The sequence below is a fragment of the Mustela putorius genome, unplaced genomic scaffold, assembly GCF_011764305.1.
Source record: "Mustela putorius furo isolate JIRA1106 unplaced genomic scaffold, ASM1176430v1.1 tig00000461_pilon_pilon_pilon, whole genome shotgun sequence".
In the NCBI taxonomy this organism is placed as follows: Eukaryota; Metazoa; Chordata; class Mammalia; order Carnivora; family Mustelidae; genus Mustela; species Mustela putorius.
The window spans coordinates 504,838-532,297 of NW_025421390.1; the positions used below are offsets into that span (position 1 = coordinate 504,838).

The 27,460-nt window shown below is 42.8% G+C and overlaps 1 protein-coding gene across 1 annotated transcript in view; it reads right to left on the reverse strand.

The window, feature by feature from the left end:
- Nucleotides 1–2,017: 2,017 nt before the first annotated feature.
- The window catches only part of LOC123392233 (thrombospondin type-1 domain-containing protein 1-like), a 34,493-nt gene continuing 9,050 nt past the window's right edge, over nt 2,018–27,460 (reverse strand). Inside the window, 7 exon segments of the mRNA XM_045080555.1 lie at nt 2,018–2,433; nt 2,436–3,640; nt 10,255–10,413; nt 21,332–21,479; nt 21,481–22,200; nt 22,203–22,324; nt 26,475–26,613. Coding sequence (XP_044936490.1) covers nt 2,266–2,433; nt 2,436–3,640; nt 10,255–10,413; nt 21,332–21,479; nt 21,481–22,200; nt 22,203–22,324; nt 26,475–26,532 — 2,580 coding nt within the window. The 5' untranslated portion in view covers nt 26,533–26,613 and the 3' untranslated portion in view covers nt 2,018–2,265.

The following is a 27,460-nucleotide window of genomic DNA, read 5'->3' on the forward strand; positions in this document are numbered from 1 at the left end:
AACAGGTTGTACACTGATATTAATTCACTGTTATACTAATTTAGATGCATGATATACTGGGGAAGAACATGATTTAATAGAAAATCTTTCCATTCGTAGCATTTTTCTCTAATTTTCACCTTCCTTGCAGCTGTTTTGGTCTTAGTCTGACACTGTAGGGAAATTCACTGTGAAGTGTGGAACAAGTGAGCATGTATCCTCTGTCCTCAAAAGTTGGCATGCAAGCTTGTGAACTTGGAAAGAGAACAAAGCTTTCTAATATGGTAAACCAAGAAAGTGTAGATTAAGAAGTCTGGTTTCCTCTTCTTCGCATCAGCACATAACAGCTGTCAGATACCACTGAATAATCTACTCCTCCTGTTCCTGAAAGGTAGATAGTTATAATTAAGGCATTTCCCAAAGGAAGTATGTTTTAATTTTGAACAATGGCACAAATGAAGTGGTAATACAACAATGTAAGAGAAACTTTAATAGGTATAGTATTTGCATTTATGATTCTTTTTTGTCCCGCTTAATTCCACTCTCTCCAGTGGTCCCTGAAACCTCACTAGCAGGCTCACATCCTGATAAACTCTAAAAGGAAGAAGAAAAACAATGTAAAAGGCAAGGTGGGTGTGGCAGCTAGAGAGGTCACTGAACAAAGAAGGAAAGGGCAGCTACCCAAGCACAGGCAGATAAGGCATTAGGTTCAAGAGCTGAAAGGAAGTATACCAGACTGAAGAGTGCTCACAGGGTACCTGACACCAGACCTCAAGGAAAGAGCCCAGGCTTTAGGTCCTTGTTTAGCCCTCACTTCCAAATAAAGCAAGTTGCAAGACCAGTCCTAACATCCAGCAGCAGAAAGCTTCCTTCCTTCAGGAAAATCCAGTAAAGGCATCCTTCTGTGACTTCTTGCTAAAAGGGCCAGCTTTCTCCTGAAGCCCCTGCTGTTAGAGAAGACTTGTAAAGGCTGTGATGGCATTGTACAGAGGAAGAGGTCATTAGAATAAAAATGTGAGTCCATGTTCATCCAGATATCCCTGCAGGAGTTAATTCCCCTCCCTGAGTGTTAAATTCTTCACCTGGAAAATGTGGTAGGCACAAAGGAAAGCAAAAGATTTGTTTCCAAAGGAATTATTTTCTCTGTTCCTTCTTTACTTCATTCTTCCAATTTAAAAACTTAGCTCTAAAATCACAATCTGGTCTACCTGCTTTCCATACTGTCTGAGTAACATGATAAAGTCATCTTTAGAAACATAAACACACTGGTTTCAATATGACACCCTCTAGGGTCTTGGCTGCCAGTCTGATCCAGGAATGCATAGTTAGCATCCTAATACCAGGCAGTGTCTTTGCCAGCATCCACTGTCCGTGTTCTATTTGATTCTCTCAGGAGATAATACTTTCCTTTCTAAAATGTACACTTTTTTTTTTAAGATTTTATTTATTTAACAAGAGAGAGATCACATATGGCTAGAGTCTGGCAGAGAGAGAGCTGGAAGACTCACTGAGCAGAGAGCCCGATGTGGGACTCATCCCAGGACCCTGAGATTTGACCCAAAACTGCTTAACCCACTGAGCCACCCAGGCGTCCCTAAAATGTCTTTTTGCACAAACAATTATGAGTATATGGCTAGGTCTTCAGGTGACTTACTATGAAAAATCAGCTTCTTATTATCACCAAAACTGAATTAACTGGGCATAATTTTGTGTCAAGGCCCAGAACTCTTTGTTGCATAATCAAAATTAGAAGATATCACCCTAACTCTGGCATAAAAGCCTGGAATATAATCAGCCTTTCAGCTAAACATGAAAGCCATTCAGTACTGCCCATGTAGGAGTTAAATTCTTAAGTATTTATGACTTAGTAAATTATAATCCAGAGCTCTGTTGGCAAGTTAACTTTGTTCTAGCCCTTACTGTTGTGGAGACTCCCAAATTTACTTCATGTTGGACACTGCCAAGGAAGTGTTCAAAGCACTTCATGCTTAAAGTCACCTTTGCCCTCTTTCATACCCACATGAGAGACCGAGCCCTATTTCACTCTTCTTTAAATTTTACTATTGTACTTATTAGTAATAAACCAAGGGAACTGGGATAACAAATGGAAAAGTTCAGGCTAAGTAACTTCTTTATGAATTAAAACACATATGCACACTTGAGTTACCCGCCCCCCCCCCCATGTACAAATAGCTACATAATATAGTCCATAGAACACTGTGAGCCACTGATACCAGGAGCCAGGCAAAGGACCCCAGTTGTGTGAAGTCTCAGGCTGATCTGGGTCTAGATGACCAGCTTCTCCACGCTGAGTGTACTTGTGGTTTCATCCTCTTCATTTGACCCAAAATAGCCCGGGAGGTCCAGCATCCTCTGCTCTGCCTCGGTAAGGCCGAATGACGTATTGTCATAGAAGGCGAACTCAGGCTGGGCTGGGAAGCTCTGACACTTGTCTTGTCTTTCCTACACTGAGAAGGGCTCAGAGGGCTCACCCTCTGGTAGCTCTCTTTGGGGGCCGTGGGAGAAGGCTGCTTCCTCGAGACACTCCTGTGACTGGGGGACGGGCCCCTCCGGGCTCTGTGCGGCTCCGTTCTCTCACCGCTGGCCGTCAATCCTGCCTGGCAATCCCCCAGGTCTGGTTTCCTCGCGGGCTGCCCCAGGCTGTAGGATTTAGGGGGAGGACTTAATGGACTTCTGGTTGCACCTGCCCCGTGGAAATGGTCCGGTTTCTCAGGGGACGGGGCAGCTCCTCGACTCTGAGGCCGAGATCGCTCCTCCGCCTGGTCCCAGGTCCGCGTCCTGGAACCGTAGGCCGGGGCCTGCCGGGGGGTCAGGGTGGACATGCTCCGCTCCCGGAACGGCCGGGCCTGCCTGGCTTCGTGGAAGCTCGCGGTCCTCCTGAAGTGGGAGCCCCTGGGGTGGCTCCTCTCGGGCAGCGCCCCTCTGCCGCCCGCGTGCCTCAGGGCCGACTTGCGGATCACGGTCTGGCTGGGGCTGACCGCGCAGCTGGCGGCACAGACCGGGAGGTCCAGCCTGGAGGGGGGCCTGGCCGCCGCCTGCTGCTCCACAAACGGGGATTTGAGCCGGAACTTGTTGGCCGCGGCCTCCTCGGGGCCCTCCAGGTCCAAAGGGGGGCCGGTGGCCGCGTCGATGGCCGTGTCGGTCAGGGGACTCTGAGACACGTGGTACACCTTGGTGGTTTCCGTCAGGCCCTTCTTCTTCATCTCCTTGAGCTGCTGCTGGGCGAGGCGGTAGCTGAACAGCGGCGGGATGATCTTCTGCGCGTTGGACTGCACGCTCTCACTGCCCGAGGCGTCGTCCTCCGCGGACAGCGGCCCGCCGCGCCTGTAGGTCAGGGGGATGCCCGCGTCCCCGGGGCCCCCCGCCGGCCCGTCGCCCGCGTCCGAGAAGCTCCCGCGCTGCTCGCTCAGCTCGCAGATGTTCTCCTCGTCCGAGTTCTTCCGGAAGCTGGGGGAGTGGATGGAGCTGTGGCGAGCCGGGGTGCTGCATTTGGGGGCGCGGCCGAACTTCCGCCACAGCGTGATGAGCACCGTGGCGACGATGATGAACGAGCACAGGGAAATGCCCGTGACCGTCACGACGTTGTTGGACTTCCCGGGGCCCTGGGGCTGAAGAGGAGACGCGCTGGATGGCTGGAGAGCTACGAGGAAAGAAAGAACAGATGGGTATTCTCTAGTAGGGCTCGCCTGCGTGGTTTTATGGCTGGGAGAGGCTGGCTCTGATGCTCTGGCAGTTCTAGAAAGAATAAACAGGGACTGGGATTTCTGGCCTTATGCACGTGTCCCTGCTGGCAGCTTAAAGCAGACCAGAACACAGGACCCACAGAGAGGAGGTGAGCAGTTAAACCACGATCGGGGACGGGGTGGGGGGACCCCTGGGCTCGCCAGCTCCTGCTGACAACGTGTCCCAAATGTTCCACCAAGCAGCAGCATAAGGAAAGTTTCCTGGTAAAATCAAGGTTTTTGCCTAAGATAAGGTAAACCTGGATAGCTTTAGTTCAATGTACTTTGAGATGCACAGCGGGAAATTCTACCAAGTATAAAACTTGACATGCAAAGTAATTCAGATAGGTTGTACCTAAATTTTATATCTTGGGAAATTAATAGGTGAAAATCAGTCTTTAGGTAATGTAATGCAACTCACATTTAATAACCAGGAACTGTATTTCCTGAGGGTGGAAGCGTCTGTTTCTCAGTCTGTTTCCAGCTGTCCAGTCCCCTTGCTTCCTTCTATGGGACCGTTGATTTGTTTTTTTTCTTCCCTGCTTTCTCCAACTGGCTTGTCCAGGGTCATCAAAATGTCTCATTAAGCCACAAGATGCCACCCGGGATCCAGCCTGTCCTGCCACTGAAACACCTGGGAACCTGAGACCAGCTGATGCTACCACCCTCTCCTCTTTCCTCCTTGACACTGTCCACCTTGCGAGCCCTTCCAGTCACCTGCCTGCACAGTTTTACCAGCACCAGTTCTCTGTGTCATGTCCATGACCATGACCTCCCATTGCCTACCCTCTTGGGTGGAAGCTGTGACACATACTTTGTTTCTAAGCAAACAGGACCAGCAGCAGGGACAGTTCCTCACTCTCCCCAGTCCTGATTGCCATTTTCAACTAACTCTTTCACCTCCATATAAAAACTCTTTTAATTAATCACTCTTAATTTTAATTAATTCTTTAAAAATCTATCTACCTGTCTATATATACTGACTGCATCTCCATGACTTACTTATTTTGTAACTATAAGTTTGTCCTTCCTAATCTCCTTTATTTTGCCCATCCAACCCACCGACTTCATTCAGGCAACCACCAGTTTATTCTCTGTGTTTAAGAGTCTGTTTCTTATTTGTTTTGCTCTGTTTTTAGATTTCACAAATCAATGAAATTATATGGTATTTGTCTTTCTCTTTCTGACTTACTTCACTTCGCATAATACCCTCTAGGTCCATCTATGATGTTGCATATGACAAGGTCTCATCCTTTCTATGGCTGGGCAATATTCCATTGTCTGTTTACACCATCTCTTCTTTATCCATTCAGCTATTGATGGGCACTTGGGTTGCTTCCATATCTTGGCTATTGTACATGATGCTGCAATAAGCGTAGGGGTGCATATATCTTTTAGGCTTAGTGTTTTCATTTTGGAGGTAAACACCCAGTTGCAGATTACTAGATCATATGGTATTTCCATTTTTAACTTTCTGAAGAACTTCCATACTATTTTCTGCAGCGTTTGCACCAATTTACATTCCCACCAACAGTGCACAAGGGTTCTCCTTTCTCTACATCCTCACCAACACTTATAATTTCCTGCCTTTTTCATACTAGCCATTCTGACTACTGTGAGGTTGATATCTCATCGCCATTTTTATTTGCACTTCCCTGATGGTTAGTGATGCTGAACACCTTTGTATCGGCCTGTTGGCCATCCCTATGTCTTCTCTGGAAAACCATCTATTCATATCCTCCACCCATTTTTAATTGGATTGCTTGTGTGGTGTTAAGTTGGAAAAGCTCTTAATATTTTTTGGATATTAACCCCTTCCTGGACATATCATTTGCAAGTATCTTCTTCCAATCAGTAGGTTGCCCTTTTGTGTTGTTGGCGGTTTCCTCTGCTATGCAAAAACTTTTTATTTGGGTGCAGTCCCAATTGTTTATTTTTACATTTGTTTCCCTTGCCTGAGGAAAAATATATCCATAAATATGTCACTAAGGGTAATATCCAAGGTGTCTTCTACTCTTTTGATACCCATGCCATCTATTCAAACCAGCCACCTACTCCCCTCTCAATACTGTCATCTCCCAACCTCATGGCAGCCATCAGTCTCTAGCACCCGGGTCTCAGTCTTCCTCATCATCCCCTAGCCAGGCCTACCTGTCCATCCAACATATCATACCTTCCCATTGTCTGCAACTGCTCCTCTTCCAAAATCTTAAACTTCATAGCTCACTTTTGAGCAGTATTCTCCTCTCTCACTTACTCATCCTTCTCACACTCACCCCACACTCACGATCCATCACGCAAACCATTCTCCTGCCAATAAGCTCAACTGTCTGACCTCTAGTACTGAGACATACCCCTTTCCCTGCTCTACACCAAAAGTCCATCCCTAGATTAACAAGACATGTGAATTATTAGCTGCTGCACCCAGGCCCTGAGACCTGGTGGAGAAAATAATACACCCATGCAGGCCAGGACCTCTATATACTGACAGCCCCCAAACCTGACCACCTGCAAATCTTTAAATGGGTTCCTAAGCAACTCGCTTCCATCCCCTACACGTTTCACCACTTCCCCAAGCACTCTACCTACCCTCTTCCTCAGAATTCCACTGGATCACAAAACAAACAAACAAACAAACAAACAAAAAAACCAGAAGCTATCAGGCAAGTGTACCCCTCTCCCAGCTCCTCCTGCTGTCTTCTCCCCAATAAACTTAGGATCAGCCACACTTCTATTCACTTCTTTCCCTATGGAATTAGTGGGAGAAGTATCTTCCTACAAAGGCAAGTCTACCAAGTGCTCTCTAGGTCACCCTTCTCCGGGGGATCAATGCTCTGTACCAATGATCTCCAGCTTCTCCTCTATGCAGCTCCAGAGAAACATGTTCAAGCTCTTCTTACTTTAAAAAGAACTTTCTAGAACTCTCATATCTTGTTCCTGGTCTTCCTAGCCAAGCTTACAGAAAAAGGAGTCTGCATTTGCTGACTTACTGCTTCCACATCACCTCTGATTCCTGCAACCTGCCTCCAGGATTCCAGTGAAATGGCTTCTGCCAATGTCAGTAATCACCTAATAGCTAAATTCAAAGAAGTTTTGTCTGGACATTCCTTGACCTCTGCAGTATAGGCTACTGCCCAACACTTTCTCTGACCTTTTCTCTTCTTGGTTTCAATGATACTGCTCCTTCAGAGAGAAGAACAGGAATTTTGGAGCAAGGAGATCTAGATCTCAACCTGGGTCCATTAGCTCTGCTCTCTCCACTGATGTCCTACCAACACCTTCACCTCCACATGCCCAAGACTCATCAATTTTCCCCCAGAATCTGTGCCTCATCCAATATATCCAATCTCAAGGAAATGGCACAAGTGTCCATGCAGTTGCCAGTACTAGAATCCTGGTTTTCACCTGTAATTCTTCCCTCTTCATCACTCAACATATCCAGAGTCTTTGAGTCCTTGTCTCCTCTGCATCCCTACGGCCATTCATTTTTCACCTGGGTTGCTGAAAGACTTAATGGCCTTGCTGCTGCCACTCCTAGCCCTTCCGATGTATTCTCCACACTACCCCTGAGAGACATCCCTCTGAAATACAGGCCAAACCTTCAAGGCCCCTCAGGATCTGACTCCTGCCACCTGCAGGAGTTCATTTCTTACCACTACCTCCTGGCACACTATGCTCTAGACACATTAATTTCAGTTCTCTGGGTCTCTTAATGTGCCATCTTCTTCTGTGCTTTTATCCATGGTTCCCTTTGCTGAAGTTCCCTTTCTCACTTAGCTCACCTAGGTGGCACCTATTCTGCTTTCACACTTAAGCTCAAATATCACCACCTCCAAGAAAGGAGGTGTTCCCAGCATGAATTTTCACCCCTGCAAGTTTCCCGAGCAAGCTGTGGATACCTTTCTCACTGCAGGCTCTACATTGTGCTGTATATTATGCCTTTTTACATGCCTGCTGAGCAACTATATCATAAGCACCTTCCAGACAGGAACATGTCTTATCTAGATATTCCTAGCCCCAGTCGCAATAACTTATACACAGTTGGTATCCGATAAATGTTAGGTTAACTCATTTAAAAAGGGAATGGCAAAATGGTCAATATCCCACCGGATGGAATGTGGGTGTAATGGCGATGGATTCTCCCACTCCTGTTTGAATAAGATGGTCAAACTAACATAAAACTCGATGCAGACATTCTTTCAAAGACAAACAAAACTCCCAACTTGCAACCAAGTGAACACCATTGGATGGTGAAAGATTTGTTTCCTGACTTGTCACTTCTTCCATGTGCAGTGGTGGCTTATGTCCATGGGAAGCAGCAATGTACCTGTGCATGGTGGACCTCTTTACTTAGCTGTTAGCCTTCACTGTGGCTGGCTCCTCAAAAACATGGCTGGAGAAAAGACTGAGAGCTGCTGACCTTAGCCCTCTCTGCTTCATCGACTCCCTCCTTCACCTGAAGTAAAGGAGATTTCTTGATGCTGAGCAGCCTGAGAACAGATTTTAACATTTCCAAAGAGTGTGAAATATATTAAATAGGGAGAAGAACACTTGGAAGAAATGATCATTTTTATCCATGTAAACATAACTCTAAGGACCACTTACATTAGAAGTAGGCATGCCTATAGCACTTAACCTTTTGCTAATTTATAATATATAACTTTCTAGTTCCCATTGAGTATTAAAGAATTAGGACATCAGAACATGAAATAATTTCACGTATCCTCAAAAATTATTATTAATTCTGGGGTGTGGATGCTTCCAGAAAATTAAACTGGCCTGTTTAGAAAGGCAAGATATTTAAGATAGGTAGCTTAGTATGGGTCAGATCTAGTCCTCTGCTATCTAGCTTATTGATATTGGGCAGGTCAGTTACCCTCTCTATGCTACAGTGTCCCAAATAAGTGAGGTAATGTATTTAAAGTGTTAGCACATAGCAGATGGTCAATAAAAGGTTGATATTGTTGTCATTTCTAAATATACAGTAGAAGTCAGTGACAATTGACCAAATTCAATTGCATTCATTCATTCATTCATTATGGAATTCTAGATTGAATATCTTTTTTAAAAGATTTTATTTATTTTTTCAGAGAGAGAGAGCTCAAATTGGGGCAGGGGATACAGAGGGAAAAGCAAACTCCCTGCTGACCAGGGAGCCCAATGTGGGACTCTATCCCAGGACCCTGAGATCAGAAGTGGAGCTGAAGGCAGACGGGTAACCAACTGAGCCACCCAGGTGCCCTAGATGGAATACCTTAACACAACATGACATCCCAGAATTGAGAGGAATGGGTGTATTTGAAGGTAGTTATACCCAAGAAAGGAGCTGTGAAAGTGAGGGAGACTTCTGAATGAAGAGTAGATGGAGAAAAGAGCCTTAGAAAATAATATGACATATAACCAGAGGAACAAGAGATTCAGGGTGTGGTCAAGGGATTATGAAAGAAGCAGGACAGACTGAGGGCTAGCAGAAGAGCATGAGTCTGATGAAAAACAGAAGAAGGAACACCCTCAGGATGCTGGAATGAAGGGAACAAGGCCTACAGCACTGGCTGGAAAAATGAGCTAGAAAGAATGCACTTCCTAGGCCACAGGCAGGGACACTGGCCAAGATGTTGCTGCCAGGTAGTTTTGGCTAAAAGATGCTCTGAGATCCAAACACCAAAAAAACATCTGACTCCTCCAGACCCCAACGGACAAGGAACTAGGGACGGTTTTCTAACCTCGAATTGGAGAGCGGAAGAAGTGACAGAGGACTTTATCTAAGGGTCAGGAACAGAGCAAAGGCCAGCAAATTAACTGCGGGGACTGGCTATTGATCAGTTGGTGAGATGGTATGTGGGAAGAGCAAGGATCCTTATTACTGTGACCTGTAGCAGATGAATGGAATTCAACTCCATAAGCTGAAGCAAACCAAACGAAGCCATGTCAGCATCACATCTATAAACCATTTACATCAAATACTCACGGAGCACCTACTGAGTGCCTTCAAGATGTTGAAAGGATGAAGGAAAGGCCACTTTCTAGGTGATGACAAGAAGAAATCTCCGCACCTTCTCCTCCCTAGGTAGGGGTAGTAAACATAGGGCCTTCAGAAGATAAGATGGCGTGACTTGCCCCATTTTGACAAATAACGGTCTACGTAGTCCCCTCAGGCTTCTCTGAGATGATATGTTCTTCTGCAACTTTGGTGGGGAGAAGTAAAGGAAGGATAAATAAGAAAACAAAAAGAAAACCAAAAATATCTTAGGAAGAAATGATCATCCCCCTGCTTGTATTTTTAAAAATGTTTTCAGATGTCTGAATCTTTAATTTAGAGAATTTGCCTCTCATTGCCTTATCTTCCACATTGGTCAATCCCCTGTCATCTCACTGATGAGATAATCCCAGTCAGAGACACACTAATGAACACAGTCTTAGTAAAGCCAGCAGTACTAAGAGAGTGTCAGTGAATTCAGGTTGCTGATTTTCAGGTGGGCATAGATTCAACAGTCCCTCTGGGGAAAGATTCCCAAAGAAAGAAGGTACCTACCAGCACACTCCTCCAGGGAACACAGGGAGGTCTCCGAGGACATTCCAGGGCAGCCAGGTCTGGAGGGGAAGGAAGTCAGGCACACGCGGCGTCGCTCTCTGACACCATCCCCACACGTGGTACTACATTGGCTCCACGGCTGCCACAGTCCCCAAGTTTCTGCAAGGACATTAGCCATGCTTTTAATGCTAGTTCATTTGAGAATCAGAATTTAACTGCACTCAAATGAAGCAGCAAACTTAAATCTCAGGCCTTGAAGTCAGTAAATAAAAACATGCCCAAAGATGTGGAAAGCTGGAAAGAGTGTTTAATAAGCCTTAAAAAAAAAGAAAGCTGTATAATTTACAAAATGTTAACCTTTTTGGAACCTATCCTAGAGTAAAGCTCACAGGGCAACCAAATGGCCTGAAATGTTAGGAAAGTCAGGCTCCTCTAAGGAAAGACAGGATGCAAACCCAGCTTCTTTGGGTGGACACCAGGCCTCATACAAGCTGGTGAGAAGTCATCTAAAAATATAATGAACTGCTAGAATCCTGGTGTGGGCTAGCATGAGAAACAAAAGCCCTGGGAGCCACAAACCCAATGGGAATTTGTACCCACTTGCAGGCTCTTCTTCATGGATCTCACCAAATGCTCACAAGAAGGACTGAGGGTAGGTGCAAGACCAGAGAAAGCCTCTCTTGTGGTGGAGGTCTGAGGCTGGAAGGAGTGGCACTGTGGAAAACACACAAACCTTACCTGGATCCTTCTCCCCATCTGCTCTCCCAGCAAGAGCCTCAACCACTGGGAACAAAGCAGAAGCCCCGTCATTCTGAGAGCACCAGTTGAGATAGAGTACTTCTAAGGAATGGAAAAAGAAGGAAATCCTTCACCCCTGGAAGGAGCAAAAAAATATACTGGGGCCAGACTTTTAGAGAGCTTCTATCACTGGAGAGGGGCAAGATCATCAAGAAGGCCCCATCTCTGAGACTCAGGGGCACAGCATTTGTCTAAGATGAACTAATGAACTGGAACAAGAAAAAGCTCTCTAGCTCCCAACACCCAACCCCTAGTCTGCAGCATGCTAGTAATTTCCAAGTATCAATAACAACAACCTACTGCTAGGGCAAGGGCAAGAGTGACAGGTGAAAACCTCTCTTATGTGCAGGCTCAAGCCTAAACTGAGGGTGCAACAGAAGCATGGAGGAAAATCCTCTGGTAAGCCAACTCCTACTCTGACTGCAAAGCAACATTAGAAAATTCTAAACTCTGTCATTCCCCAAGGATGGCCATAGCAACAGCAAAACCCCAACACAGCTTAATTCCTTAGTACATTGACCCAATCCCCACACTAAATGCCTAGCTAAAACAGGTGTATGCCCATTTCCTCACACAAATACTATTTATTGGTGTCTACAGTTCTAAATCAAAACGTCCAATTTCAACCAAAAATTATGAGACAAAGAAGCAAGAAAAAAAAACTATCAAGAGATAAAGTAATCAAGAAACCTGGCTCTAATGTGACCCAGATATTGGAACTATCAGAGAGAGAAGTTCTGATAGCTATGATTAATATTAAAGACTTTAGTGGAAAAGGTTGGCAAGATGAACAGATGAAAAATTTCACTAGAGGGAGAAGAGGGTGGCTCATAGAAGTAAAGCCTCTGCTTTCGGCTCAGGTCATGATCCCAGGGCCTGCTCATCAAGCCACACATCGGGCTCTCTGCTCAGCAGAGAGCCTGCTTCCTCCTCTCTCTCTGCCTGCTTCTCTGCCTACTTGTGATCTCTGTCTGTCAAATAAATAAATGAAAAATAAAAAAAAAATTTCACTAGAGATTTGTAAATTGAGAAGAGGAAATGGAATGCTAAGAAGTGAAAAACATCCCTAATTAATGAAGATAGCTTTCTCAGAGAATGCTCATTAGTAGACTCAATGCAGCTGAGGAAATAAAGAGTAAATTTGAATATAGATCCATAGAAATCACTCAGACAGAGACACAAAGCTCAAAAAGAAAGAGTGAATAGAAAAGATTACCCAAGAGCTGAGGGGCAATATCAAAGAGGATATCATCCATGTCATTAGAATCCCAGAAGAAAAAAAGAGAATCAAATAATGACCAAGAATTCTCCTAAATTAATGAAAGATAGTAAGTTAAATCAAGATGCTCAGAAAACATGGGGGGTAGGATATAAAAAAAAAAAAAAATAAAAAAAAAATTAATCATACTATATTTAAATAGTTAAAAACCAAACCCAGAAAACTTTGAGGGCTGTGGCAGGGAAGGGAGGTGGAAGGTGGAAATACATTGCATGCAAAAGAATAAAGATTAGAAATACAGTAGGCTTCTTGTCATGCAAGCCAAGGATGATGGAGTAATAACTCTAAAGTAATGAAAGAAAATAATGACCAAACCAGAATTCTTTATCTAGTGAAAGTATCTTCTAAAATTTAAGGAGAAATTGACTTTTTAGAGAAACAAAAATGAATAAAATTAATTACTGGAGATGTTCACCAGAAGAAATGTTAAAAGAAAATCCTTCAGGCAGAAGGAAGATGATACCAGAACAAAAACCCTGCATCTGTACAAAGAACTGAAAAGTGCTGGAAATGGCATTTATGAAGGTAAAGGTAAAATTCATTTTTTTCTTATTTTTAAATGCTCTAAAATAGAATTGCTAAAGAAAACTAGTATTATTTGTTCACAGCATATATAAAGTAAAATTTATGAGAACAATCACAAAGAATGGGATTAATGAGTTAGAAATATACTGTTAATAAGGTCTTTATATGACATGTGAAGCAAAATATTATTGCTTAGATAGATCAAGAAAAGTCAAAGATATATACTGCAAACTCTAGGACAACCACCTAAAAATATTTTAAGGTATAAGCCACTAAAAAATATATAAGGTATAAACCTTAAAATTGAATATTCAATTAATACTAAAGAAGGCAGAAACAAGAGGAAAAAGAAACAAAGAACAGATGAAATAGACATAAAACTACCCAGATAGTCAATAATATATTGTAATAGGATTGTATGGTGACAGACAGTAAGTGCACTTGTGGTGAGCCTAGCGTAATACAGAGAGAAGTTAAATCACTATGTTGTACACCTGAAACGAATGTAACATTGTGTGTTGACTATATCCAATTTAAAAAATTTTTTAATAAAAAAACTTACTTTAAATATAATATACAAATAAGTTAAAAGTAAGCCGATGAGAGAAGTTATACCTGTGAACATGAATTAAAAGAAACCTGGAGTAGCTATATTAATATCAGACAGGGTAAACTGCAGAAGAAGAAATACTACCAGGGATAAAGAGAGACATTACATAACAATAAAAGGATCAATTAAGCAAGGAGCTTGACAACGCTAAATGGGGATGCACCTAACATCAGAGCTTCAAAATACATACAAAATACTCCCAGGACAGTTATTACTGACTGACACATGCAAACAGCTCTTCCAAGAATATACTGAATCACTGCCAGATTGAATAATTAACCAGTTCCCTATAAAAAATCATCTTCTCTATCAGTACCTTCTCTATCAGTACCCATCCAACCTCAAGACTCAAGTCATTGCACTCCTAGGCACAAAAACACCCTCTGTATAAAAGTCTTTCTTCATGCTTTATGGACAAAAACTCGATACAGTCAAAAGTATAGAAAGCATGGCAAAGATATAAGGAGAGCACATAGGGAAAATACATTCTCAGGTAATCCAAGTGGTGCAATCTTTGGAGTGAGTCATGGAATATGAGTTCTTCATAGCAATTAAAAGTCTCTGGGATTTTCACAGGAGTGTGAGCATTACAAACCACCATGCTGGACCAACATCAACTGAGGTGTGGTAATTATGTTCCATCCAGAGGTCCAACTGAACACAATATTGGTTCTGTGTCTTCAGATCACACTACAGCTCCTCAGATGGAAGAACAATGGGCCCGCTTTGTCCTTACGCTTCAGAGCTATTCAGACACTAAGCCCCCCATGCTTGCAAAGCTCTGGGACACTCATATTAAAGCCTCTCAGAGTTAAAGTATAGTGATTGATTTTTGGAAAATCTACTGGAAATTCTACCACTGAGAAATCTCAATTTAAAGTTAAGCCAATGCATAGTTTATCCTTATGTTCATATTAAGACCACAAAAGGCAGAACTGTAAATACTAAGAATCTTTGTTATTCTTTCTTAAATCTTGTTTACTTCACATAAATATAATCTACATAAATATATAGAGTTAGTTGTCAACCAAAAAACAAAAATTCCAATTACTAGTGGCCAGAAAAAAAAAAAAAACAAGTTTTAGTAAAAGCATGAATCTTAATGTCAAAATTTACATTTTGAAATGCTGTGCCCTTTTCCCTTGGAAGTAAAATCATGACTTGTAGGACAATCAGTAATAAAAAATAAAGAAACATTTAAGCTACACCTTATGCCCTTTTATTTCTAAATGAAATTAACTGAACAGGAAACAAAGGAAATCTCTCAAAGCAATTAACTAATTTAATAAGGCAATTTTTTAAAAATACCTTGAGTAATTCTATCTGTTCCCTGAAGCTTTCTACCAATAACTTTGAAGTAAATACTAAGCAAATGGAAGGTCCTTAGATAACTGTAGTTCATTTTTTATTTTACTATTATTATTATTTATTTATTTAATTGTATTAATTACCAAACAGTATTTCATTAGTTTTTAATGTAGTGTTCCATAATTCATTGTTTGAGTATAACACCCAGTGCTCCTTGAAATACGGGCCCGCCTTAATACCTGTCATCAGGCTGAACCATCCCCCAAACCCCCCAAACCATTTGTTTCCCAGAGCCCATAGGCTCTCATAGCTTGTCTCCCTCTCTGATTCCACCCCCTTCTTTTTTCCTTTCCTTCTCCTAATGTCTTCCATGCTATTCCTTAGGTTCCACATATAAGTGAAACTGTATGATAATTTTCTTTCTCTGCTTGAAATAATCATTTAGCATAATCTCCTCCAGTTCCAACCATGTCGATGCTAATGGTAGGTAGTCATCCTTTTTTAGAAATGAAGAGCAAATGACCAATATTCCAAATACTCTTACTTCATGAATGAAAGCTGTTTTGATTTGCCCTGGTTAAATGTCCATACAAGCACTCACACTGCATAACAAACCTGTTTGGCCAGGATAAATACCTTTCAGCTACTATAGAGGATAATAATTCTGAATGAGCAAAATTTGTCTGGAATAGGAAAAGGCAGATTTGTTTACATGCCTCAAGACTATCTGAAAGGGGGCGCCTGGGTGGCTCAGTGGGTTAAGCCTCTACCTTCGGCTCAGGTCATGGTCTCAGGGTCCTGGAATCAATCCCCACATCAGGCTCTCTGTTCAACAGGGAGCCTGATTCCTCCTCTCTCTCTCTGCCTACCTCTCTGCCTACTTGTGATCTCTGTCTGCCAAATACATAAATAAAATCTTAAAAAAAAAAAAAAAAAAAAGTTGGGGGGGCACCTGTGTGGCTCAGTGGGTTAAGTCTCTGCCTTCGGCTCTGGTCATGATATCAGGGTCTTGGGATTGAGCCCCGCATCGGGCTCTCTGCTCAGCGGGGAGCCTGCTTCCCCCTCTCTGCCTGCTTCTCTGCCTATTTGTGATCTCTCTCTTTCTGCTAAAAATAATAGTAATAATAATAATAATAAAATCTTAAAAAAAAAAAAAAAGACTATCTGAAAGAATACTGCTCCTGAATACTCACACCTGGAAGACATTTTGCTCAAAAACTAAAGCAACTAAGCAAAACATGCTTATAAGAAAGTTTCTATAGGCAAGAGTGAGTAACTAAAAGCAGCAAATGGAGCAGTCACCTGGATAAGCAGTTCGGATTTACTGTGCACAAAAAAAGGCTCCCTTATAATGGCTGAATCATGCTTATGCCTGAGCCAGTGGATTCCAAAGTGTGTTATGTGTCTATCAAGAGGGGTGGACAGCACGAGATAAACCAGTGAGATGAGGAGGAAATACTATAACTTCTTTCACTCTAAAAGCTCTATATTGTGTAATTCATGAGTTGACGGTTGACTGTACGGGAGGCAGTACAGAATAATGGAAAAAGCCAATCAAGCACCAGGAGTGGTTTAGCCACTTAACTACCATCGACTTCGGGCAAATTACTAATTTTGTGCCTCCATTTCTTCACCCATGAAAGTGACAAAATAATAAATCTAAACCAAAAGGTTGTTATGAAGATTAAACAGATTAATATTTATAGATCACTTAGAGCAGCACCTGGTGCAATGTAATCCACTAAATAAACATTAGCTTTATTATGTCAGAGGATCACACCCATTATGTCACATATCCTGAAAGGACATTCCTAAGGAATGCCAAAAGAAAAGTTAACTTTCAGAAGGCTTTACTGTTTCACTTTCAGAAAACCGTTAAGTTTTCCAGTTTTAGGTAAAGTAACTCACAAAGTGGACGAGTAGCTTAAAAAGATTCTGGCAGACAATTAAAGATAACACACAATCTGTGAATAGAAAGGAAACGACAGGGTTCATAGTTCTCTTGTTCTTAGTAAAAAGCTCTTGTCAGTCATTTTGAAGGAAAAATAAGACCATCTAAGTACAGAAACAAGATAGTCTAAAAATTTAAATTATCAAGGAAACTATATATTAAATATATACACTTTTCATTTATCAAAAAAAAAATAAGCTAAAAATAAAAAAACTATGTGACTATGACTTTATACCCTCTATCATTAATTATCAAGTTTTATCTTAGGGCGCCTGGGTGGCTCAGTAGGTTAAAGCCTCTGCCTTCAGCTCAGGTCATGATCTCAGGGTCCTGGGATAGAGCCCCGCATCGGGCTCTCTGCTCAGTAGGGAGTCTGCTTCCCCCCCTCTCTCTCTGCCTGCCTCTGCCTGCCTCTCTGCCTACTCATAATCTCCAACTGTCAAAATAAATAAATAAAATCTTAAAAAAAAAAAGTTTTATCCTAAATTTAATTACTCTCCTCTCTGAAACCCTTGGGCAGATGTGTTCATAATTTAGGATTTCTGAATTTATTTTTATAAGATACTAAGTGCTGTGTCCTATATTACCGTTCTGTACTACTAACACTCCCCTGGCAGGATCTCAGGCAGCATCCCATTACCAAACACATTAATATTTCTGTAGAGAAAAGTAGAAACATTCACACTAAGTAGGATAAATGAAGATCATAAAAAATCATTTGTGGCAACATCTATTATATATCATCTATATATATAATATATATTTTTTTCTTTTTTATATATATATATATAATATATTCTATAAAACCTATTATATATTTATATATTAAGTTGTTATTTACATACTCTCTCAAGCCCTGAAGACATATTTGAAAAAAACACACACATATCAAACACATACTCCATTTTTGAAAGGAACTAATAAATCAGTGGGGCAGTGGTTCACACAAGTCATGGTGGGTTCACTGGGGTCCCTGAATGATACCATCTGCCAAAAAAAGTCAACTGTCAATTTAAGTGGAAAATGAAAAGAAGAGAACAAGGTTTAGTTAGAAATGCTGAGACTAGAACACAAGAAGGCCTTGAGGTCCCTGTTGCTAGCATAAATGTCGCTGGATATCTGGAGTCAGAGCCATGGGTGGGTGGTCACACTCCTGAGGTCTCCAAGAGCATTAGCCCCTCCAGGCACTGCATCCAGCCCTGATGTTCAGTTGTGTCAAGTTGCTGCAGGCCATAGGGAACCCCTCACCACCCTCAGCCCGGAAACACAAAGAATCACTCTGCTCTGCCTCTCTCTCCTGTCTTGTCCCTGCTGCTGGGGGGGGGAAACTCAAGTCCTTAGACAAGTAGAAAAAATCTGTGGAAACCCCAATAGCTGAGAGAACCACAAAGCAGACCTCCTGCTCCCAATGTCTTTAAACCAATGACCCCAATATCTTTATTTCCCTAGGTTTGCTTCCACTAAGTTCAGTTAGATTTTCTTCTTCTAACAAGTAACGTCTTTTGAAAAGGCAAATCTATCTTAAATGATTACATTACTTTAATACAAGTTCTCTTACTACTACCAGCAGCAGCCAAATTTGCATTCGATTTTCACTTTAATAAAACCTGTATTGAGCACCTATTCATGTGCAGGTAGGCTAAGTGGGTCAAATAAATATCATAAATAGCTTCATGGTAGCACAAGCAGCCTTTTCACACCAAAAGAGCTCCCCCCCCAACCCCCACTGTCAGGAGGATGGTGGGCTTGAGGTGGGGGGCATGGGGAGAAAGACCTGGAACAAGCCATGACAGAAACGACTGATGCCATGCAGAGGCATGAAGGATGCTGGGCTGGCTTTACAGCAAGAGAATTTAACTAGTGTGGGGTCAAGGAAGAGTAACCCAAGTTGAGACTTGGGGGACAGGTTAATGTCAACCAGGCAAAGGCGGGTGGAGACCACAGCCCAGAGATGGCGGCTATTGGTTGGGTAGCCCAGCCATAGGGGTCTTGTGGATTCTCATCCTCCTGTCAAGTGAGGTGACTGGCAGGTATTTTCTTTTTAAGATTAAGAGGCTCAGTGGGTTAAAGCCTCTGCCTTCAGCTCAGGTTATAATCCCAGGGTCCTGGGATTGAGCCTCACATTGGGTTCTCTGCTCAGCAGGGAGCCTGCTTCCTCCTCTCTCTGCCTGCCTCTCTGCCTACTTGTAATCTCTGTCTGTCAAATAAATAAATAAAATCTTAAAAAAAAAAGATTTTATTTATTTGACAGAGAGACACACAAGTAGACAGAAGGAGAGGGGGAAGCAGGCTCCCCACTGAGCAGAGAGCCTGACATCGGGCTCGATCCCAGGACCCTGAGACCACGACCTGAGCTGAAGGCAGAGGCTTAACCCATTAAGCCACCCAGGTGCCCTGGTGACCAACAAGTATTTGCAGCCTCAGCTGACCTGAATTTTAAATAATCCCTCTGCCTGCAGTGACACAGTGAGGTGGACAGTGGCAGGATCGGAATCAATGAGGTATCTGTTGCCGTAGTTTAGCTAAGGGATGACGAAAGTTGAAACCAAGATTCAGACACCAAGGAGCCAAAACCCATGGGACTTGGTGATTTATTATTTATAGGAGGTAAGGAAGAAGAGGAAGACCGCTGGGCTTCTGCTTTGAAATGAAATGGTGGCTAAGGCCTGTACTGAGGGGCAGGTTGTGGGGGTAAGATGATGAGTCTAATTACTCCGAGATGCCCAAGAGACATGTGAGGGTGGCAGCTATGCAGCAGCACTTAGATGCTGGGAAGAGATACCCATGTGGAGTGGTCAGTCTCAGAATGGTGCTCACCTAACAGGTGCATGAAGAGTGAAGAAAGTGGGGCGTCTGGGTGGCTCAGTTGGTTAAGCGACTGCCTTCAGCTCAGGTCATGATCCTGGAGTCCCCGGACCAAGTCCTGCATCAGGCTCCTTGCTCAGTGGGCGCCTGCTTCCACCTCTGACCCTGCCCCCTCTCATATGCGCACTCTCTCTCTCTAATAAATAAATAAAATCTTTAAAAAAAAAGTGAAAAAACAGTATCTAGTTTAAGATATGAAGTGAGCAGTTAACAGATGAGCCCAGGTGGTGGAATTGGCCGGCAAGGGAGACCATGAAGAAGTGGGAGGGAAGCGAGGTAAGGGTCCAGGGTGATGTCACAGGACTGAGATATTTTTAGGTATTTCAAGGCTGTTGGCCATGAGCCTGTTAAAGGACTGTTAGATGGAGGAGAGAGAGGGGATGATGATTAACAGAGGATTCCGGATAGGAGCCGAGGGACTGGGATCCACAGTGGAGGAGAAGGCTGACCTTGCATTGGAGGGGTGACACTCCTTCCATGGTGACAATAAAGGCGACCAATGGATGTAGGCTTACAGACATTTTGGTGGGAGGTTGAAGGAGCTCGTTCTTGATGGCCAGGTGCCCTGGGTGGCAGGAAACAAACTCAGCTCTGAGAGTCAAGATGGGGGAGGGGCTGAGGTCTGAGGGGAGCTGCTCTAGAGAATGGGGGCAGAGCTGGTCGGGCAGCATGGAGGGTCCAGCTGAGGGGGGAGGCATAACCCACCTGGATGTGACCGTCCATGCAGCTTGTGTGTGCCAAAGGCAGCCAGGAGATGGCCGGATTCATGCGTCAGAAGGAAAAGAGGGCAGAGGAGTTTAGGCTCTTGATAGGAGACATGTGATAGGTAGGGATGAGCCATGGAATTTAGACTGGATGGAGAGGTAAATGCAAGCCAGGAGATGACTAGGGGGTGCGGAGAAAGTCAAAGAAAATGGTCTTCTAAGGTGAGGAGATGGGTGAATTTGAAGCAAGAAATAGTTGGAGTTCCAGACACAGTCAGAGGCTTGGGCCCTCGGGGGGCCTGGAGCTTAGCAGGGATGAAGCTATAAGCAAACCAGACAATTTCTGCCAGATGAATCTCTTGCCAAGACCAGGCTTGCAGGAAAAGGAAAAGAACTGCAACGAGGGGCCCGGGGCATGGATGGAATTGTAATAACCCCACTTCTTTGTGATTAGATAGGGCATTACACAAAGAACGTAGAGTGTAAAGTTTGTAGAAATCTTGCTTTGAAATCTCACTTCTACAGAGACTCATTCCGGCAAAGAAGGATATAATGGGAAAGAGACACGCTCAGCGAGAGGAAGCCAGAAGTCAACCAAATACAATTTGAGATTTAGCTTTGAATTCTGCTCATACCTACCATAGATTTGCCATATGATGTAATAATATAACTTTTTAAGATAAAATGCAATAGAGGCTAAAGTTATTGGTGCCTCCTCTATGCCAGGCGTTATGCTGAGAACTGTGCGCACATATTTCATTCAATTCTCACAACTCTCAGAGGTAGATGCTCCTATGATCCCTGTTTTACTAGCAGGGAAACTGAGACCTAGGGAAGTAAGCGGTGAGCTGAGTCAGCTTCCCATGAGTCCTAATTTTTCAGGTAAGAGTAAGGCCATGTAGGATATTATGAGGAGTGAACCAGAAAGATGATGGTACAGTTCACAGAAACTTAAGTCCAATGAAACTCAAAAGAATAATTTTGATTGCATGGAGGCACCAGTTTGCTTTAAAAAGTTTCAAAATTTCAATACCAACCTATGTTTCTCTGAATTAGCATGCACTCCCTCTCCTTTGTGGAAAAATGGCTTCTGCTTGGAATGCCAAAGTCAAAGCAGTATTTATTCCTCCCCATGTCAAACAAAGTGCAGTTGAATACGGTTCTCCTCTCTCCCAAGGTCAGGCAGGTTTTCAGCTAGCTGAATGGTCCTTTCCCCAGGGCGTCTGGGGGCCTCCTTGAAGACCGTGATCACTCCTTGGATGAAGATGCACAGTGGGGGGAAGACTGTCACCTCCACCCCGGACTCACACGTGAGTTCTGGTGCCATCACCAGTTTGTATCCAAATTTCTGGGCCAGGTCAATGGGTCCTGTGGAGGTAATGACCGAGTCTCGGCCAAACAGCTTCAGCACCACCATGACGTAGGCTTTTGGCCCCACGGGCGCACAGCCAAACTGAAGCCACTGACCTTGAGAGAGTTCTGTCCTCTTGCTGGTTCTGATTTCCAACAGCTGACCTGGACTTGTTCTTGCCTCGGGCAGACTGTTGGTAAAGATGACGTCCACCAAGATGTCAGGCTGGTCCGTAGGGAAGGAGCACAGTGGCTGATGGGTGAAAAGACCCACCTGGAAGGTGCCTTCCGCCGCCTTGGACGTCCTATTCAAGTCAATGTGAAAGACGGGCCATTCGACCTTGAGAAAGGCTCTTTGCTCCCAGTGGCTGACTTGAGTGCCATTGTGGGCTACCTCCAGAGCCATCGTGAACCAGTAGTCTCCAGCCTCCTTGAAGTAGAAGCATTCAAACTCCAGTGTTCCCTGGGACTGGTTGGTCAGGAGGTATTTGGCGGTCACCGTCTGATTGGTGCTGGCCTCCAGCAACAGGGCAGACACATTGCGCAGTGTCCCGTTGGTACCACATTGTGCAGTGTCCCGTTGGCACCACCAAAACGCCGGAAATCCACAGACACCGTGTTGTTACTTAGCGCTACATGGCCTCGCTTTTCCAAGAGGAGATGCTCGGCTTCTCCAAGAACTGAAACGAAATGGTCAGAGTCGATTTTACAAAGAGATCTCTGAGCAGCACCACCAGTGACATTGAAGAAAACAGCATTCTGCTCATAAGGAGGAGGAGTTTGACCTCGGCCAGAGAGGAGGTGCAATGATGCTGTGAGCCAATCCCGGGAGCTGGGCCCCGCGCAGTTCCCGTTCTAAAGCGGCTCTGGGCCTTGGTCTTCAGCTATCGTGGGTCTCAAGATGGAAATCCATATACCCACTTCTCTCATTTTAATCTGTAAAAAGAAAAACAAGCCCCCCAGGACAGAGAACCAGGACTTAATTACAGCTTCAACCTAACCCCAGACTGTGGCCTTGCCACAGTCCATCTCAAATTTCCTGATCTGCACTGGTGAGGTTACCTCCTTGATAAAAAAAAACCTGAGGGCCACCTCCCAACACCCCCCCAACCTCAACACACAGAAAGAAGACATACTGGCATGAAACATTCCTTTCTGTTTTTTTGCTACTAACTTCTTGCCCCACCCTCCTTCCTATAAAAACTTTCCATTTTGTACAGCTCCTCAGGCCATCTATGCTTGCTAGATGGTATGCTGCCCAATTCATGAATTGCTTAATTAAGCCAATTAAGTTAGATCTTCAAATTCACTCAAGTGAGCTTTTTTCCCCCTTTTTAAATAAAGTATATGCTAGGGGCCTCTGGGTGGCTGAGTCTGCCTTTGGCTCTGGGCCCTGCATCATGTGGCACTCGCTGCTCAGCGGGGAGCCTGTTTCTCCCTCTCCCTCTGCCTGCTGCCCCCCTCCCCCTGCTTGTGCTCTCTGTGTCAAATAAATAAATAAAATCTTTTTTTAATCATATTTTGGGGGTGCTTGGGTGGCTCAGTGGGTTAAAGCCTTTGCCTTCGGCTCAGGTCATGATCTCAGGGTCTTGGGATCGAGCCCTGCATCGGGGTTTTCTGCTCAGCAGGGAGTCTGCCTCCCTCTCTCTCTCTTTCTACCTACCTTTCTTCCTACTTGTGATCTGTCTGTCAAATAAATAAATGAAATCTTAAAAAAAAAATCATATCCTGGGGACATGTGTGGCTCAGTTGGTTAAGCATCTGCCCTCGGGTAAGGTCCTGGGATAGAGTCCTATATCAGGCTCCCTGCTCAGGGGGATCCTGGTTCTCCCTCTCCCTCTGCACCCCCCTGCCGTTCATGCTCTCCCTCTTACTCTCTATCTCAAATAATAAAAAAAAAAAATCACATTCTGGTGTTTAGATAATTTGGAGGAAATGGATACATAGTAACATGAGAAAACTTGATTTACATGATGCTGTACAAACTGCTCTTGATTCCTTAAAATGGAAGACCCTAAGTATCTTCAAAGTCATCATTTTCTGATATTCAAGACAAGTACTTAAGCATTTTCACCAGTAATGGAACCAGTGCTGTTGGTTTGTACAAAGCAGAAATTTGTAGATGGATGAGAAATGTTGACACTTTATTCTGCACAGTTCGCCCAAGGGACAGAATGAATGTTTATGACATACCCAGGCTTGTCCTTGCCAGTTTTAATTACACTGAATCCCAGACCAGCCTAGATGCGATAGATGACTTCTAGCCCACAAGCATCACTCAGTTAACATCAATCCTATCTTTTTAAAAAAGAGACCCATGAGAGCACCTGAAGTAAAGAGTGGAAAAAAACACAGACACACAGGAATCCTTGTTTCTATTTTGAACTTGATCCAAATACATATCAAAGGAGACAGAATTTGCCAGTGCAACAATCAGCTGGCCCATGGCTAGGGTAAGAAACATTTCTAGATTTAAGACATGCAGGGCTCTTTTGGCTTGGAAAATAACATGTGTAAGTATTAATTTATTATTATCTTACATAATATACACATATCATACTATATCATATATATGTCCAAAGAGCCTCAGGGTATTACTTGGGCTGGTCATCTTTAAATATTCCCTTGCATATATTCAGTTAATGATCATTAGAATCAGCATGTGGATATACTGGCACATAGAGGTATTGTTTTGTGTTTAAATAGTTCATCACATCACCCATTTCTTGTTAAAGAAGACATGAAATAAAATATATGAAACTTGGAAGGACCTGAAATGTTTGATCATCTGCCTGAAAACCATAATAGAATAAAGTTCTTTTTCTTTTTTTTTTTTTCCTTTAGTCAAAACAGAAGCTGCAAGATAGTCCGTTTCGGAGGAGACGAGTTAAGGTTGAGGAAGGTAGCTGATTCTGGGGGAGCCTGTGCCTGGTTCAGAGCCCACTCAGCACCTGTTTGTAAACAGCAACCAAAGAGACTCTAACACTCACCGCAGCCCAAGGAAGGAGTTAAGACTGAGAACCAAAGTCAGGTTAATTTGAATCTCATGGGGCAGGATGGTTTTTGATGTACTTTAAGATGGAGACCACACATCACTTAGTTAACTGACAAAGCCTATGGTCGATGATAGGGATAGTGGAGGGGGGAGGCAGATCAGATTCCGATTTGATGGGCAGCCGATCAATGAAAAAGACACACATGCCCAGTCAGTAGTGGAGAAAAAAGATACAATTGATGGGTTTCAGCAGCTCAGAGAGCAGGTGTGTACTGAAGAGAGAATTTGCTACTTCACTACAGAACTCCTGATTTTATAGACGAGAATACATCCTCATTTAGAAAACAGCAATGTGGGTGTACCACATTCTGGCTCCTACAGTATAGTTTTCTCTACTCTTTCAATTCCGTTCTCCCCTTTCCTTTATTATATTTAAGTAACTGATATCTCGATATAAGCATGTTGCTTAAAAAACAACTGCTAATGGTATATTTTGATCAATATCAAATGGAGAAGTGGGAAAAACCCAGGTCTAGGAAAATATTTCCTTTTCTATTAGCAGCATAGCATGTACACTCAACTTCTATGCTCTGTTTTATGCTCGTTGAACTTTTATTCTTATACTCCAGTAAGATACTTGCTTTCCACAATGACAAACATCCTTGCGGACTTTGTGAAAATGGCAAATCCTGAAGTCTTTATCATTACGAAATCCAGGAACTTTTTGTAATTTTTTGTATGAGGCTCTTATACGCAGAGTGATCTGTTTTTAAGGAGGGATAAATGATATTAAGATCATTGAATCTCAGATTGATTTTCAGCAAATCAAGCATCTTCTTGCTTAAATAAACTTTTTAAAAAGAAAAGGTTGAGAGAGAAGATTCACTGGACAAAATGAACAGTATACACTCTGGTCCTTTTCTTAAAAAAAATTTTATGGTTTTTATTTATTTATTTGGCAGAGAGAGAACACAAGCAGGGGGGGAGAAGCAGGCTCCCTGATCAGCAGGGAACCTGATGCGGGGCTCGATTCCAGGACCCCAAGATCATGACCTGAGCCAAAGACAGACGCTTAACTGGCTGAGGCACCCAGGATTCTCTATCCCTTGGATCACATTTCTTGATCAATTTGAAAACAATTTCCACTCGTAAACAATGGACTGCCTAGAAGTCTTTGAAATACTTGGCAATCATCAAAAGAAAAGTAGCAAGTTTTATAATATCAAATCTGCTCATTCAGCAGTTGTGTGTAAAACTCTCTGAATAATGAACTGGATTTTTAGTTGAAACAAATTGAATGAAGAAGAGTAATGGTGAGCACCTGCTATTTGCTCAGGCAGTCAAGGTGTCTCGCCTTTCTTATTTTATCTTCACAGCAACCCCATGATGCCAACAAGAACCTCGTCTAAGGTATACAACTGGCAAGGACTGAAATTTGGACTGGCTCCAAAGATATTCTAACAGCAAAACTCTCCAGGAGCGTGGAATCTTACAGAGAATCCCAATTTAAAAAACGTAATTTCATGTGTGTGAGTGGAGTTTAAATGTATAGTACTGAAATACTAGGAAATCAGTCAAAGACAACACAACATGTTGTCTCCAGTTTGTTTAAATGAAAGCGACTTGTTTTTTATTCTTTTTAAGACTTAAAATATATTTAAAGGGAAATTTTAATCAATAAATACAGAATTTTAAGAGAACCCAGTTTAAAAAGTACCGCACTGTAGCCACTGCACCCACCCCCCAGAGTCATCAACATCCATGCATTTATATAAACCTCACATTTACATTTCTTCATCGATACTGAGAGCATGAAGCATACTTACAATACTCACCATAGTCACAGAGTACCACCAACAATAGATTTGAAAAGTCTTTCAACATTTGTTTCATTCTGATTAGCAAAATCCCAGGTCTTTGGTCTCCTCATGTCCTTTCTCACATCCAAACTGTGAAATTTTTTTTCATAAACACCTGAAATTAGAATCCCAAAGAAATGATGCCTCTGTTCAATGTGATTTATAAAATAGTAATCACGCTATGGCAAAACCATTCTAAGAAGTCAAACTTCATAGGTGCTACTGAAAAGAAAGTAAGGAGCACTCTAATTTTCCCTGGGGAAATGATTTGTAATTGTACGTGTCCCTTTCGTTACATTACAATGCACCTTAGGAATATTCAAGTGTGCTCAACACTGAAATTATCTTTGCAAAACACCAAGCCTCTTATCTTCATAACACATGCTTAAGTGGAAAGTTTGCTATTTGCTGAATTTCATCAAACCTAAGAGCCAATCTGGATAATACATTTTCATCTGTTTATTTTCTTAGCATTTCATACCTATCCATTTGCTAAAATTCTGCCAGATTTTCATTTCGCATCCTGCTGTACAGACCAGGCTCTCTTCTACCAATGGACTTAACAACCACTGTCTTTCTTGCACAAGTGGTATGTTATCTGGATCCCTTCATTTCTTAATGCTTGGGAGCTGTATCAAAACTATCAAGCCTTTCAAAAAGATACCCAGTGTATTGCAATTAAATGTGAACTCCATGTGATACTGTCTTTCCTCTTTTAGGGGACTCCACAGAGAAAACAGATAAATAACAATTATCATCTTCAGTCAGTTTCCCAATACTTGTTGCTAAAATCAGTATGCATCAGGACATTGATGATTTCGTGCAGCTATCTTCCCAGACCACCTAAGAGGGCAGGAAAGATCTTGTTGGCCTGTGCTTCAGAATGATTTGTGGGAGGAGATATTTAATTTGATAGGAACAGACTATTAGATTGTAGAATAAGAGTCAAAGGCACTTGCCAA